Source organism: Martes martes (genome assembly GCF_963455335.1).
Source record: "Martes martes genome assembly, chromosome: 6".
Classification (NCBI taxonomy): Eukaryota; Metazoa; Chordata; class Mammalia; order Carnivora; family Mustelidae; genus Martes; species Martes martes.
In genome coordinates this window covers 53,174,760-53,190,100 of record NC_137893.1, presented here as the reverse complement: position 1 = coordinate 53,190,100, position 15,341 = coordinate 53,174,760, and the positions used below count along the sequence as shown (strand labels likewise).

Genomic DNA, 15,341 nt, shown 5'->3' with positions numbered 1-15,341 from the left:
AAATGATCGTGAGTGAAAGTGATGTACTCTCGCTCCAACACTCACTTTGTCTCAGCGCTAAAGTGTGGTCACTGAAAAAAAAAATCACTGTTTGTTGTTGTTGTTGTTGTTGTTGTTGTTTCAAACCTGAAGATAGTAGTGCTTGGAAATAGGATTCTCTGTAGAATTTACGGTTTGCTTAGGATGCGTAGCTGGAGTAATAGCGTTCCTCTGCTTTTACTTCCAGAGCCTGAGAACCTGCGTTAGAATTGGGCCAGATACTCACATGCTTCTCCTACACTTCCAAAGATAAGGGACTTGAAGGTATGTGCCTTCACAAAGAAGGGGAGGATTGCTTGTAAATTATACCTCACCAAATTTGATTCTTCTAAAAGATGGCGGGAAGGAAACCTACTGGCACCTGAACAAAAGAAAACCGGTGAACTTGTCATACCCATAGGCCCACGTATGGGTCTCGTGGTTTTCACGTGTCAAAATGTTCCTCGCGGGATTGGCAGGCGGGGAGGCCCCGCCCAGTCCGCGCGGCGCGCGCGCTGCCCTCGCCCCGCCCCCTTCGAGAGATCCGGGCCCAGGCGGCTCCAGCAGCGCCAGAACCGTTCAATCTGTAGCCGCGTCCGCTGTGCACCTTCGCTCAGCAGTTCCCGCTCAGCCGCGACTCTGCCTGGGGCTGGGTCCTCGGCCGCTTCCTCTGCCTCTCCCGCCTCCGTCCGCTCGTGTTCTCTCGCCTCTGCCTCAAGTGTAAGAAGGGAAAGTTGGGCGACGCTGAGCAGTTTCTCCCGGACAGAGGTCCAGTCCCACTCGGATGAGAGACAGGTGCCCTCCCGCGCAGCCCCGGCCGGGCCGCAGCAAGCACGTTCTGCTTCCCGGCCCGCGGGTTCCTTCAGAAGCCACTCCGCGCCTCACCTGGGACTCCCCCCGGCTGGGGGTCGCGATGGAGCCCACGGCCGCCACCAAGTTCACCGGGCGCTTGTCGCTCCTGTTTCTGCTGCTGCGGCTGCTGCGCGGGATCGCGGCGGCGCCCGCGGGGTTGGGCGTGGGCGCGACGCGAGGCGGAGGAGAGACAGGTGAGTCCCGGGGCCTTGGGACCCTTGTCGCCGTCTGGGGCCGCCGACGCCCCGCCCCCCTCAGGTCCCCGTCACGGGCTCCTTTCCCGCTCCGCGGAGTCCGCCGGGACTCTGTCGCGCTGTGGGACGGGAAAGAGGGGACCTGGGCCACCACGGACTGCCAGGCTCTGGGCGCGCGGAGCGGGGGAGGATGGGGCGAGAGGTTGCGGCGGGGAGGCTGCGGTCGGCCCCAGCCCCCACCTGCCCCTCGGTGAGCAGGTACCCAGTCCCGGAGCTCCGGGCTATGCGCAGGACAGGGCGATCGCGCAGGGCCTGGACTCCCACAACCCCGCGACTCTGCCCCTGACGCAACTTCTCCGTGCGTCACCATCCCCGCCCCTCCAGCGCTCCCCATCGATGTATTTTGTGGACCTCTTTGCGGTTTTTTTGGTTGGTTTTGGGAGTTTCTTCGGTTTGTTTTGCTTCTGTTTCTCTATCATTCTTACTTATGCACTTCTCTGAGCCTTGGAATCCCTTCTCCTCTCTGCTCGGGAAGTTCTTGATAATCTAGCCAGTGCCTCGCGGGACAGACCTGTCTCCACTTTACCGGGACCCATCCTTGGAGCACATTAGCGCCATCTCCAGGGCCCTGCTGAATCCTGCGACCCATGAGCCTGAACTCTCCCTGGTCTGGCTTTGGAGTCTGTCCTCACCCTGCCCCCACCCTGCCCCAGCTCCTCAGGAGCAACCCCCTCCCTGCCCTTCATCTTCCTACAGGACACCGGCCTGCATCCTGGCAGTCCTCGGACATGTAGGCCTCCTGTGCTATGGCCAGGCTGGCGTGTCCCTGGACTGGGTAGAGTGACTGATGCAGGGTTTGGCCTGGTAGACCTGGGTTCCTATCTGGGGCTATGTGGCCTCCTGCCAGGCAGAGGCATCCTGATCCTATCCCAACAAGGGAAGAGCGCCAGCCTCCAAGGCTAGGCGGAGCTGCTGTGCAGGGACAGTCCTTGCTGTGTCTTGCGCACATGCTAGTGCTGTCACCTGGATGGCAGAGGGGTGCCTGCTGCTCTTACTCTTCCAGCCCCAACCTCCACCTGTGTTTTCCCTTCGCAGATGCTCTCTCGCTTTCCTACAATTTCTCCATCACATCTCAGGCCGGGCCTGGACAACCATGGTGTCAGATTCAAGGCCAGATCAATGGAAACAAGTTTCTTTCCTATGACTGTCAGAGCAAGGAGTTCAAACCCATTGGTCCTCTGGGGATGAAGCTGAAGGACACAGCATTTTGCGGGACACAGAGGGAACCTCTGGAGGACCTGGTGGAAGAGCTCAGAAAGAAACTGCTGGACATCAAAGCAGAGATTTTCACTAAGAGTGGTGAGTCCGAAGGCCCAGGGTAGAAGGAGAACACTTTGGCAGGGTCGGGGAGCTATTGTGTTCACGTAAATCTTTGAAGTGGGTCCCACACATGCGGCCCAGCAGCCAGGGTAGACGAGGAGGCCAGAGCAGGACCAGGAGGGCTGGGAGTGAGCTGAGGAGTGCACAGTGGGTAGGGCAAAGGATTGGTCAGGACCAGAGGCTGACTTGTACCCCTGCTGGGGGCAGGGGCAGGTTCTCTCACCATGCAGGGCAGGCTCATGTGTGAGCGTGGGGCCGATGGACACGCCAGAGAATCCTGGTGGTTTTGCTTCAACGAGCAGTTGACCCACCTCTTTGACCCGAAGAACAGAAAGTGGACAGTGGTTCCTCCTGGAGGCCAACGGTTCAAGGGCACATTGGACAAGGACAGAGAGCTGACCAAGCTGCTCGTGAGGACCTCAAACGCAGACTGTCAGAGCTGGCTCCAGCAAGTGTGGGAGCACTGGGATGAAATGCAGGAGACCACGGGTAACTCAGAAGACTGGATGGAGTGCTGGTTCTCTTGCGATGAGCTCCACCTGCCCCACAGTATGGGGGGTGTGTGTGTGTGTGTGTGTGCGCGCGTGCGTGCGTGCGTGTGTGCGTGTGTGTCTGAGGGAGAGAAATTAATCCATCCATGGCGAATTCTTCCTAGTATAATAATGGCCACTGGAATGTTCTAACACCCTTCCTTTCCCTTCTCACCTCCTTGGAGTCACTTCCTGGCTGCTCGCACCTTTGTGCTTGGGTATTTCTTGGATTTCTTGCTGCACCAAACAGGGGAGCACCAGTCTGTTTCCAGAGATGGCCCTATGTTCCTTTTTCTGAGAATCATCATCTTTTCCGTGTCACCTGGTGTATTGCTGGAAATCCTTCAGTGCCGCCGGGAATGTGGTTGTCACCATCCTTGTCCTGCATCACCTCCTGTGTGTCACAGCAGGAGTGACTGCTTACATTGCAAGCCCTGCTTCCCCTATTGGCTGGAGGAGCCCCTAGGGCACAGAGAACATCCCCTCCCTCCTTGCCGACATGAGCACTGGTCCCAGCAGCTGCCACAAGGACAGTGATAGACACCATCTGCCTGGTAGGATGGACCTGGGCCCGCAGGAGCTGAGGAAGCCTCCCCCAGTTTGGGGTCCCAACTGGGGCTCTGATCCTTGTGTTTTCATTTCAGTGCCACCAACCATGCGACAAGACACGGCCCGGGGCAGGGCCAAGGCCATCAGACCCGGCACCTGGATCTTCCCCCTGCTCTTCAGCTGTGTGGTCATACTTGGCATCTCTGTTGGAGACCATTAGATGGACAGGTAGTGAGAGCAGATTGAGAGGGAAGGGAGGAGCAGATGGCCTGCTATGAGCACAGGGAACGGTGAATTCCCAGCCTCACCCCTGCCTACTGCCTGAACCTTCTCACAGGGCAGTGGGACCAGGTGAATGAGATCTCATACCACGTGCTGGCAACAACTTGGGCAAGCTCGGCTCTGAGCTCTGATATGGCCTCACTCACTGTTAAGGCCACTGGGAAAGGGGAGGGGCCCACACCACTGCTTAAGGCCTGTCAGTGCTAAAGGGATTGAGGGAAGTCAGGCCTTGCTCTGACCCGCTTCTCCATTGGAGAGAGTCAAATTGGGCCCAGGGTGGGTGGTGTGGGGACAGCGGGGACACACAGCATGGGCCATACTCCCCTTTGAGAGAGAGCAGCATGGCAGCTCCATAGGACATCTCAAGGAGAAGGGGACCCCATCCGGGCAGTCATAAGGACAAGGGGCCAGGGTCTAATCCCAAGAAGCGGGAGTGGGAAGGCCTCTGCAGACCAACTCAAAGGGCTAGACAGTAGTGCCGTGTTCCCCCGGAACATGGCTTGTGTCTTTGCATGTAAAGCAGCAAGTGTCCAGTAGAGACCCTGCATGACAGGACTAGAAGGAGGCCGGTCCTCCGTGCAACAGTGGGAATCCTGGCTGAGGCTGGTGCCATCCCGGCAGCTAGCTTCCTGCAGACCTCAGATCCTGAGCCACTGAGCAGCCCCTGCTTTGGGCAGGGCTGACCTGGGAGATGGGCTGACTGAGCTCCCCTGTGAGCTCCCAGCTGAGCCGGACCAAGAATGGATTGATGGGGGAAGGGATCATCAGACTAAGAGCTCTTTGTGCTGCTCACCAGGAGGCTGGGAGGGAAGGGAAAAGAAGGACCTTTGCCCACAGTGTTCCCTAAGGTTAGAGGTGTCCAGTGCAGGCCCCTGTCTTCTGTCAGATCCCCCAGCAGATCCTTATGACCTGCCATGAGAGGGAGCGTAGGAACCCCAGTCACATGAGCACGTTAGTTTCTTACTCGCTTTGGTCCTGAGCCCAGACCATTGGAAACAGTGTCTGGGGCTGACTCAGTGATTTGGTTCAGGAGGGAGGAGGTTTGTAAAGGTGGCTGGGCCCAGGGCTGGGGTCATGGCTGCGGGGAAAGCATGTCCCTGGACAAGGGCAGGGCTCTGGGGTGGGGAGTGCTGGGGGAGGCCAGCCCCAGGACAAGAGACCCAGGATTTCCTCTGCCACGAAGACAAACACCTGTTCTTTTCTTAGGCTGCCAAGTCCACCAAGAAACCTCTGAGAGTGGGACCAGCTCAGGGACTCTGCCTCTGGGCCAGCTGCCTTTGGATGAGCTGCTGTTCATCCTTAGATGGCCACCAGCATTTTCAAGTTTACAAATCCAGAGTCCTCAGTCCAACCACGTGGTGCAGGACCGTGAACCTCTCATACCCCTTCTTGCATTTGGTGGCTCTCCTGTTCAGCACTTTCCCTTGGCATATTCTATGCCGTTTTCTGTCGGTGCTACGTGATGGAATTCTTGCACTGAAATGTTTAAGTACTTGACCGAGGAATCTCAATGAAGAGAACGTTTCCCATCTTGTCCTTTGGTTGTGCAATATTGGATTTTTTCTCTGTAAGGTAACCATGTCCTTGCAGACAATATCACCAAGAAGATACCGTTCGAAGTTATAGAACCTCAGGGATTTTTTTCTATGTACTGAGAAAGAAGCTCATTGACTTTTAAACAGGATGACATATGTGTGATTATTTTCTTCAGTAAATTATGCCCAGATACGTATATTTAAATCAATATTATCTCTACTATAAAAATATATAGCTATTTTGGAATTTTTAAATTCTTTTTTCTTTTTTTTTCAAAGATATTATTTATTTGAGAGGGAGAGAGAGGGGGAGAGGGAGTGAGCACAAGCTGGGGGAGGGGCAGAGGGAGAAGGAAGAGCAGACTCCCGGCTGAGCAGGAAGCCGGTTGTGGGGCTCCATTCCAGAACCCTGGGATCCTGACCCGAGTTAAAGGCAGACGCTTAACTGACTAAGCTGCTCTAGGCACCCCTGGAATTTTTTATTTTTATTTTTATTTTTTTTTAGTGTTACAAAGATTTTTGTTTATTTATTTGAGAGAGAAAGAGGGCGGGAGAGAGAGAAAGCGCGTGTAGGGGAGAGGGGCAGAGGGAGATGGACAAGCAGGGTCCCCTCTGAGCTGCGAGCCCAGCAGGAGGATTGATTCCAGGACCCTGGGATCATGACCTCAGCTGAAGGCAGACACTTAACTGGCTGAACCACACAGGTGCCCCTGGAATTTGTTTTATATCCCAAGGGAACTCATGGAATTTTGCTCTTCCTCCACTGTGTGGGGTAAATCAAAGTGGTGATTCTGCTAGATCTGTTGGGGAGATAGAGAATTGAAGGATCGCTCAGAAATCCACTTTCAAGCAGTCATCTGTCAGTCTCAGACATGATCCTGACGGGCCAGATGCAAACAAATGTTCTGGGAATGAAGCAGTCGAGAATCTTTCTGAGTTTCCCGGATCCCCCACCACAGCACTGTCTCTCCTGTCATCTCTCCCCACTGACTCACGTCCTTCAGAGCACAGTGAGTCTTCAGCTCTGCTTCGAAAAGGTGATTTATTCCCTCATGAGCAAAGGATCGGTCTCCAGAACATAAAGAGCTCCTGCAAATACCTGTGTGTAAGTCTGGCTCTCCTAAGGTCTGTGCAAATGCTTAGAGCAAGTCACAGACCGTAAAGCAGCCTATGAAGTCACTGAACACATCCCAAGTAGTCAAGATAACACGAAGAACCACGGGCTTGCTTTATCCATGCATCACACCGACAAAATTTTAAAGAGAGCTATAGCAAGTGGTGGACAGGAAGTGGAATAACAAGAATTCTTTTATGGGTTGGTAGGATTATAATGAAATCACTCACTCGCACTATATTTCCCTCTATCCAGACGGTGGCTGGTGTGTTCACCCTACTGCATGGCAATCCCAGTGTTCATTCGAGGCTAGAAGCACACGGGGACCAAAAAGCAATTGAGATGTAGGATTTTTTACTGCAGTGCTATGTGTCATAGCAAAAAATTAGCCATATGATATCCAACTGAGGCACAATATATACAATGTGTTAGGAGATTTCTGTTTCTCTCTACTTAAGACTAAATAATCTGAACCACTGTCAAAAAAAATGACACAAAGGTGGGTCAAAACACCAGCCGAACAAAGCTTTCCAATATGTATTGAGAACTTCTGGACAACATACAGTTCCGGCAGACTCCTACATCTAAATCTCTTCACCGACATTTAAAAATTAAACCAATCAACCAAAAAGGCAAATCAAACACTTGAACCCTCATCTTCAGCACATCCAGGAAGTGGAAAATGCCCAGGTCCATCAATCTCTTTGACCATATTGGTCATTGCTGGAACAACTTGAAGCAGAGTCTGAGGACGAGGAGGCCCTCAGGTACCATGCGACCTTCTAAGAGATGATCTTGTGGTGACCCAGGGGAATATCCTGGTGTGAGGAAAATATATCCTAAAATGTTGTCATTACGGGACATCACAAAAACTGGGAGGACATCAGTGTGACAGTGGAGTTCCTAGCCAGTAGGATCCAATAGCACATTAGAAGGATTATTCACCATGACCAAGTGTTTGTTACTCCTGGGATACAGGGATGGTTCAACAACATCCACACACCAATCAGTGTGATATACCACCTTAATAAAAGAAAGGACAAGAACCATACAATCCTCTCAATAGATGCGGAAAAAGCATTTCACAAGGTTCAGCATCCTTTCTTGATGAAAACTCTTCACAGTGGAGGGATAGCGGGAACATACCTCAATACCATAAGAGCCATATATGGAAAGGCCACAGTGAATATCATATCAATGGGCAAAAACTGAGAGCTTTCCCCCCAAGGTCAAGAACAAGGCAGGGATATCCACGCTCACCACTGTTGTTCAACATAGTACTAGAATTCCTCGCCTCAGCAATTGACAACAAAAGCAAAGAAAAGGCATCTGAATCAACAAAGAAAAAGTCAAACTCTTACTCTTCACAGATGACACGATACTCTGTATGGAAAACCCAAAAGACTCCACCCCAAAATTGATAGCACTCATACAGGAATTCAGCAAAGCAGCAGGATATGAAATCAAGGCATAGAAATCAGTTGCATTTCTGTACACTAACAATGAGACAAAAGAAGGAGAAATCAAAAAGTTGATCTTGTTTACAAGTGTGCATAAAACCCTAAGATGTGTAGGAATAAGCCTAACCAAAGAAGCAAACTACAGAACTATAGAAAACTATAGAACACTCACGAGAGAAACTGAGGAAGATGCAAAGAAATGGAAAAACGTTCCATGCTCATGGGTTGCAAGAACAAATATTGTTAAGTGTCTATGCTACCTAGAGTAATCTACACATTCAAAGCAGTCCCTGTGAAAACACTATCAGCTTTTTTTCACAGAGCTGGAACAAGTAATCCTAAAATTTGTATGGAACCCAGGAAAGACTCCAAACAGCCAAAGGAATATTGGTAAAGAAAATCAAAGCTGGTGGCATCACAATATTCTGGACTTCAGACTCTATTACAAAGCTATAATCCTCAACACAGTATGGTACTGCACAAAAACAGACACATAGATCCATGGAACAGAATGGAGAGCCCAGAGATGGCCCCTCGACTCTGTGGTCAACTAATCCTTGACACAGCAGGAAAGAATATCCTATGGCAAAAAAGGGCAGTTTCTTCAACAAATGGTGCTGGGAATATTGGACAGCGACATGCAGAGGAATGAAACTGGGCCATTTTCTAACACCCTACCCCCAAACAGACTCAAAATGGATGAAAGACCTAAATGTGAGACAGGAACCATCAAAATCCTAGAGGAGAACATAGGCAGCAACCTCTATGAGCACGCCCACAGCAACTTCTTGTAAGACATGTCTCCAAAGGCAAGGGAACCAAAGGCAAATATGATCTACTGGGACGTCATCAAGATAAAAAGCTCTAGGTCTTGTTGTTGTTGTTGTTGTTTTAAAGATTTTATTTCTTTATGTCAGAGAGAGAGAGCATGAGCAGGGTGGAGGGGCAGGGGGAGAGGGAAGAGCAGACTTCCTGCTGAGCAGGGAGTCCCATGCAGACCTCCATCCCAGGACCCTTGGATGATTACCGGAGCAGAAGGCAGACACGTAACTAACTAAGCCACCCAGGCACCCCAATAAAAAGCTTTTGGATAGCAAAAGATCAGTCAACAAAACCACAAGACCACTACAGAATGGGAGAAGATTTTGCAAATGACAGAAAAAAAGGCTAGTATCCAAAATCTATAAAAAACTTATCAGACTCAACAGCCAAGAACAAACCATCCAATCAAGAAAGGAGCAGAAGGGACGCCTGGGTGGCTCAGTTGGTTAGGCCGCTGCCTTCGGCTCGGGTCATGATCCCAGGGTCCTGGGATCGAGTCCCACATCGTGCTCCTTGCTCGGCAGGGAGCCTGCTTCTCTCGCTGCCTCTGCCTGCCTCTCTGCCTACTTGTGTACTCTCTCTGACAAATAAATAAAATAAAAATCTTTAAAAAAAAAAAAAAAAAAAAAAAAAAAAAAAAGAAAGGAGCAGAAGACATGAACAGACATGTCTCCGGAGAAGACATCCATATGTCCAATAGACACATGAAAAAATGCTCAACATCACTCGGCATTAAGGATACACAAATCAAAACCACCATGAGATACCACCTCACAACAGTCAGAATGCCTAAAATTAACAAGTCAGGAAAGGACAGATGTTGGTGATGATGCAGAGAAAGGGGAACCCTCTTACACTGTTGGTGGGAGCTCAAGCTGGTGCAGCCAGTCTGGAAAGAGTATGGAGGTTCCTCAAAAAGTTGAAAATAGAGCGACCCTACGACCCAGCAATCACACTACTGAGTATTTACCCTAAAGATACAAATGTAGTGAACCCAAGGGGCACATGCACCCCAGTGTTTATGGCAGCAATGTCCACAATAGCCAAACTGTGGAAAGAGCCCAGATGTCCATCGACAGATGAATGGATAATGAAGATGTGGTAATATACTCAGCCATCAGAAAAACGAAATCTTGACTTTTGCAACAATAAGCATTGGAACTAGAGGGTATTCTGCTAAGCGAAAGAAGTCAGTCAGAGAAGACAAGTATCATATGGTCTTACTCCTATGTGGAATTTAAGAAACAAAACAGAGGACCATGGGAGAAGGGAGGGAAAAATCACAGAAGACGAAACCGAGAGGGAGACAAACCATAAGAGACTCTTAATCACAGAAAACAAACTGTGGGTTACTGGTGGGGGGGGGGAGTGGGATGGACATACTAGGTGGTGGACACTGTGGGGGTGGGGGGCACGTGGTGTAGTCAGCACTGTGTGTTATGTGAGACATGAATAGCTGACCTGTGCCTCAGAAGCTAGGAATACATTATATGTCATCCAATTGAATTTGAATTTTAAAAAATAGGAAAAAGAAAACAAAATTAGTGATTTCTCCTCAACAGGCAATGGGTTACTACAATTCACATGGTTTAGGTATATTCTTTAAATGTATTTTATTTCATTTTATTTTTTTAAGATTTTATTTATTTATTTGACAGGCAGAGATCACAAGTAGGCAGAGAGGCAGGCAGAGAGAGAGGAGGAAGCAGGCTCCCTGCTGAGCAGAGAGCCTGATGCGGGGCTTGATCCCAGGACCCTGGGATCATGACCTGAGCCGAAGGCCGAGGCTTTAACCCACTGAGCCACCTAGGCGCCCCTAAATGTATTTTAAGCTATATAAAATTATTCACTAAGCTTCTATACTAGAATTCTCAACCCTTAAAAACCTAAATTTCTGGTGAAAGTTGAGAGGTAAACAGTAGGGGACTGTCTCTTATCCTAGCATTCCTAGCGGATTGGCAGATTTATAAATGCTTTTCATAATTTTTAGAAACACATGACTTCTCATAGTAAATTTTCCAGATTGACATAGGACGTGCTATCTTGAGCTCCTCTGTAAAAGGAAACCAAAAGTAGATAAATCAATGTTCCGTGAATAAATAAATAAAAATTTAAGGTGGAACAGTTCCTCAAGCTTCTGTTAGAGCCCTGCACATATCTGGTCAGATCTGTTTAAGTCAGCTGAGTTCAGTTTCTCCAGGTGCTGTTGTTTACAATGTGGCTATTTAGTTCTCAAAGCCCAGAATTGACATAAGTGTTTCCAATGACTAAAAGGGATGGGCTACTTTATTATCTATCATACTTATAACAAGTCTAGCGTTATGTGGCTGATTTTATGCAATTCATACAATAGGAAAATGATCGTGAGTGAAAGTGATGTACTCTCGCTCCAACACTCACTTTGTCTCAGCGCTAAAGTGTGGTCACTGAAAAAAAAAATCACTGTTTGTTGTTGTTGTTGTTGTTGTTGTTGTTTCAAACCTGAAGATAGTAGTGCTTGGAAATAGGATTCTCTGTAGAATTTACGGTTTGCTTAGGATGCGTAGCTGGAGTAATAGCGTTCCTCTGCTTTTACTTCCAGAGCCTGAGAACCTGCGTTAGAATTGGGCCAGATACTCACATGCTTCTCCTACACTTCCAAAGATAAGGGACTTGAAGGTATGTGCCTTCACAAAGAAGGGGAGGATTGCTTGTAAATTATACCTCACCAAATTTGATTCTTCTAAAAGATGGCGGGAAGGAAACCTACTGGCACCTGAACAAAAGAAAACCGGTGAACTTGTCATACCCATAGGCCCACGTATGGGTCTCGTGGTTTTCACGTGTCAAAATGTTCCTCGCGGGATTGGCAGGCGGGGAGGCCCCGCCCAGTCCGCGCGGCGCGCGCGCTGCCCTCGCCCCGCCCCCTTCGAGAGATCCGGGCCCAGGCGGCTCCAGCAGCGCCAGAACCGTTCAATCTGTAGCCGCGTCCGCTGTGCACCTTCGCTCAGCAGTTCCCGCTCAGCCGCGACTCTGCCTGGGGCTGGGTCCTCGGCCGCTTCCTCTGCCTCTCCCGCCTCCGTCCGCTCGTGTTCTCTCGCCTCTGCCTCAAGTGTAAGAAGGGAAAGTTGGGCGACGCTGAGCAGTTTCTCCCGGACAGAGGTCCAGTCCCACTCGGATGAGAGACAGGTGCCCTCCCGCGCAGCCCCGGCCGGGCCGCAGCAAGCACGTTCTGCTTCCCGGCCCGCGGGTTCCTTCAGAAGCCACTCCGCGCCTCACCTGGGACTCCCCCCGGCTGGGGGTCGCGATGGAGCCCACGGCCGCCACCAAGTTCACCGGGCGCTTGTCGCTCCTGTTTCTGCTGCTGCGGCTGCTGCGCGGGATCGCGGCGGCGCCCGCGGGGTTGGGCGTGGGCGCGACGCGAGGCGGAGGAGAGACAGGTGAGTCCCGGGGCCTTGGGACCCTTGTCGCCGTCTGGGGCCGCCGACGCCCCGCCCCCCTCAGGTCCCCGTCACGGGCTCCTTTCCCGCTCCGCGGAGTCCGCCGGGACTCTGTCGCGCTGTGGGACGGGAAAGAGGGGACCTGGGCCACCACGGACTGCCAGGCTCTGGGCGCGCGGAGCGGGGGAGGATGGGGCGAGAGGTTGCGGCGGGGAGGCTGCGGTCGGCCCCAGCCCCCACCTGCCCCTCGGTGAGCAGGTACCCAGTCCCGGAGCTCCGGGCTATGCGCAGGACAGGGCGATCGCGCAGGGCCTGGACTCCCACAACCCCGCGACTCTGCCCCTGACGCAACTTCTCCGTGCGTCACCATCCCCGCCCCTCCAGCGCTCCCCATCGATGTATTTTGTGGACCTCTTTGCGGTTTTTTTGGTTGGTTTTGGGAGTTTCTTCGGTTTGTTTTGCTTCTGTTTCTCTATCATTCTTACTTATGCACTTCTCTGAGCCTTGGAATCCCTTCTCCTCTCTGCTCGGGAAGTTCTTGATAATCTAGCCAGTGCCTCGCGGGACAGACCTGTCTCCACTTTACCGGGACCCATCCTTGGAGCACATTAGCGCCATCTCCAGGGCCCTGCTGAATCCTGCGACCCATGAGCCTGAACTCTCCCTGGTCTGGCTTTGGAGTCTGTCCTCACCCTGCCCCCACCCTGCCCCAGCTCCTCAGGAGCAACCCCCTCCCTGCCCTTCATCTTCCTACAGGACACCGGCCTGCATCCTGGCAGTCCTCGGACATGTAGGCCTCCTGTGCTATGGCCAGGCTGGCGTGTCCCTGGACTGGGTAGAGTGACTGATGCAGGGTTTGGCCTGGTAGACCTGGGTTCCTATCTGGGGCTATGTGGCCTCCTGCCAGGCAGAGGCATCCTGATCCTATCCCAACAAGGGAAGAGCGCCAGCCTCCAAGGCTAGGCGGAGCTGCTGTGCAGGGACAGTCCTTGCTGTGTCTTGCGCACATGCTAGTGCTGTCACCTGGATGGCAGAGGGGTGCCTGCTGCTCTTATTCTTCCAGCCCCAACCTCCACCTGTGTTTTCCCTTCGCAGATGCTCTCTCGCTTTCCTACAATTTCTCCATCACATCTCAGGCCGGGCCTGGACAACCATGGTGTCAGATTCAAGGCCAGATCAATGGAAACAAGTTTCTTTCCTATGACTGTCAGAGCAAGGAGTTCAAACCCATTGGTCCTCTGGGGATGAAGCTGAAGGACACAGCATTTTGCGGGACACAGAGGGAACCTCTGGAGGACCTGGTGGAAGAGCTCAGAAAGAAACTGCTGGACATCAAAGCAGAGATTTTCACTAAGAGTGGTGAGTCCGAAGGCCCAGGGTAGAAGGAGAACACTTTGGCAGGGTCGGGGAGCTATTGTGTTCACGTAAATCTTTGAAGTGGGTCCCACACATGCGGCCCAGCAGCCAGGGTAGACGAGGAGGCCAGAGCAGGACCAGGAGGGCTGGGAGTGAGCTGAGGAGTGCACAGTGGGTAGGGCAAAGGATTGGTCAGGACCAGAGGCTGACTTGTACCCCTGCTGGGGGCAGGGGCAGGTTCTCTCACCATGCAGGGCAGGCTCATGTGTGAGCGTGGGGCCGATGGACACGCCAGAGAATCCTGGTGGTTTTGCTTCAACGAGCAGTTGACCCACCTCTTTGACCCGAAGAACAGAAAGTGGACAGTGGTTCCTCCTGGAGGCCAACGGTTCAAGGGCACATTGGACAAGGACAGAGAGCTGACCAAGCTGCTCGTGAGGACCTCAAACGCAGACTGTCAGAGCTGGCTCCAGCAAGTGTGGGAGCACTGGGATGAAATGCAGGAGACCACGGGTAACTCAGAAGACTGGATGGAGTGCTGGTTCTCTTGCGATGAGCTCCACCTGCCCCACAGTATGGGGGGTGTGTGTGTGTGTGTGTGTGTGCGCGCGTGCGTGCGTGCGTGTGTGCGTGTGTGTCTGAGGGAGAGAAATTAATCCATCCATGGCGAATTCTTCCTAGTATAATAATGGCCACTGGAATGTTCTAACACCCTTCCTTTCCCTTCTCACCTCCTTGGAGTCACTTCCTGGCTACTCGCACCTTTGTGCTTGGGTATTTCTTGGATTTCTTGCTGCACCAAACAGGGGAGCACCAGTCTGTTTCCAGAGATGGCCCTATGTTCCTTTTTCTGAGAATCATCATCTTTTCCGTGTCACCTGGTGTATTGCTGGAAATCCTTCAGTGCCGCCGGGAATGTGGTTGTCACCATCCTTGTCCTGCATCACCTCCTGTGTGTCACAGCAGGAGTGACTGCTTACATTGCAAGCCCTGCTTCCCCTATTGGCTGGAGGAGCCCCTAGGGCACAGAGAACATCCCCTCCCTCCTTGCCGACATGAGCACTGGTCCCAGCAGCTGCCACAAGGACAGTGATAGACACCATCTGCCTGGTAGGATGGACCTGGGCCCGCAGGAGCTGAGGAAGCCTCCCCCAGTTTGGGGTCCCAACTGGGGCTCTGATCCTTGTGTTTTCATTTCAGTGCCACCAACCATGCGACAAGACACGGCCCGGGGCAGGGCCAAGGCCATCAGACCCGGCACCTGGATCTTCCCCCTGCTCTTCAGCTGTGTGGTCATACTTGGCATCTCTGTTGGAGACCATTAGATGGACAGGTAGTGAGAGCAGATTGAGAGGGAAGGGAGGAGCAGATGGCCTGCTATGAGCACAGGGAACGGTGAATTCCCAGCCTCACCCCTGCCTACTGCCTGAACCTTCTCACAGGGCAGTGGGACCAGGTGAATGAGATCTCATACCACGTGCTGGCAACAACTTGGGCAAGCTCGGCTCTGAGCTCTGATATGGCCTCACTCACTGTTAAGGCCACTGGGAAAGGGGAGGGGCCCACACCACTGCTTAAGGCCTGTCAGTGCTAAAGGGATTGAGGGAAGTCAGGCCTTGCTCTGACCCGCTTCTCCATTGGAGAGAGTCAAATTGGGCCCAGGGTGGGTGGTGTGGGGACAGCGGGGACACACAGCATGGGCCATACTCCCCTTTGAGAGAGAGCAGCATGGCAGCTCCATAGGACATCTCAAGGAGAAGGGGACCCCATCCGGGCAGTCATAAGGACAAGGGGCCAGGGTCTAATCCCAAGAAGCGGGAGTGGGAAGGC

At 52.1% G+C, this 15,341-nt stretch overlaps 2 protein-coding genes across 2 annotated transcripts; both read left to right on the top strand.

Moving 5' to 3' along the window:
• Positions 1–931: 931 nt before the first annotated feature.
• Positions 932–3,743, top strand: LOC308344317 (UL16-binding protein 3-like; the record flags this gene model as incomplete). The annotated part of the gene is made up of 4 exons (XM_080805895.1): positions 932–1,064; positions 2,160–2,423; positions 2,652–2,933; positions 3,619–3,743. The coding sequence occupies 4 exons, from the start codon at positions 932–934 to the stop codon at positions 3,741–3,743; spliced, it is 804 nt and encodes a 267-aa protein (XP_080662021.1).
• Positions 3,744–12,022: 8,279 nt separating this feature from the next.
• On the top strand, positions 12,023–14,836 carry LOC308344316 (UL16-binding protein 3-like; the record flags this gene model as incomplete). The annotated part of the gene is made up of 4 exons (XM_080805894.1): positions 12,023–12,155; positions 13,251–13,514; positions 13,743–14,024; positions 14,712–14,836. 4 exons carry the CDS (start codon positions 12,023–12,025, stop codon positions 14,834–14,836), a joined length of 804 nt encoding a protein of 267 aa, XP_080662020.1.
• Positions 14,837–15,341: the final 505 nt, after the last annotated feature.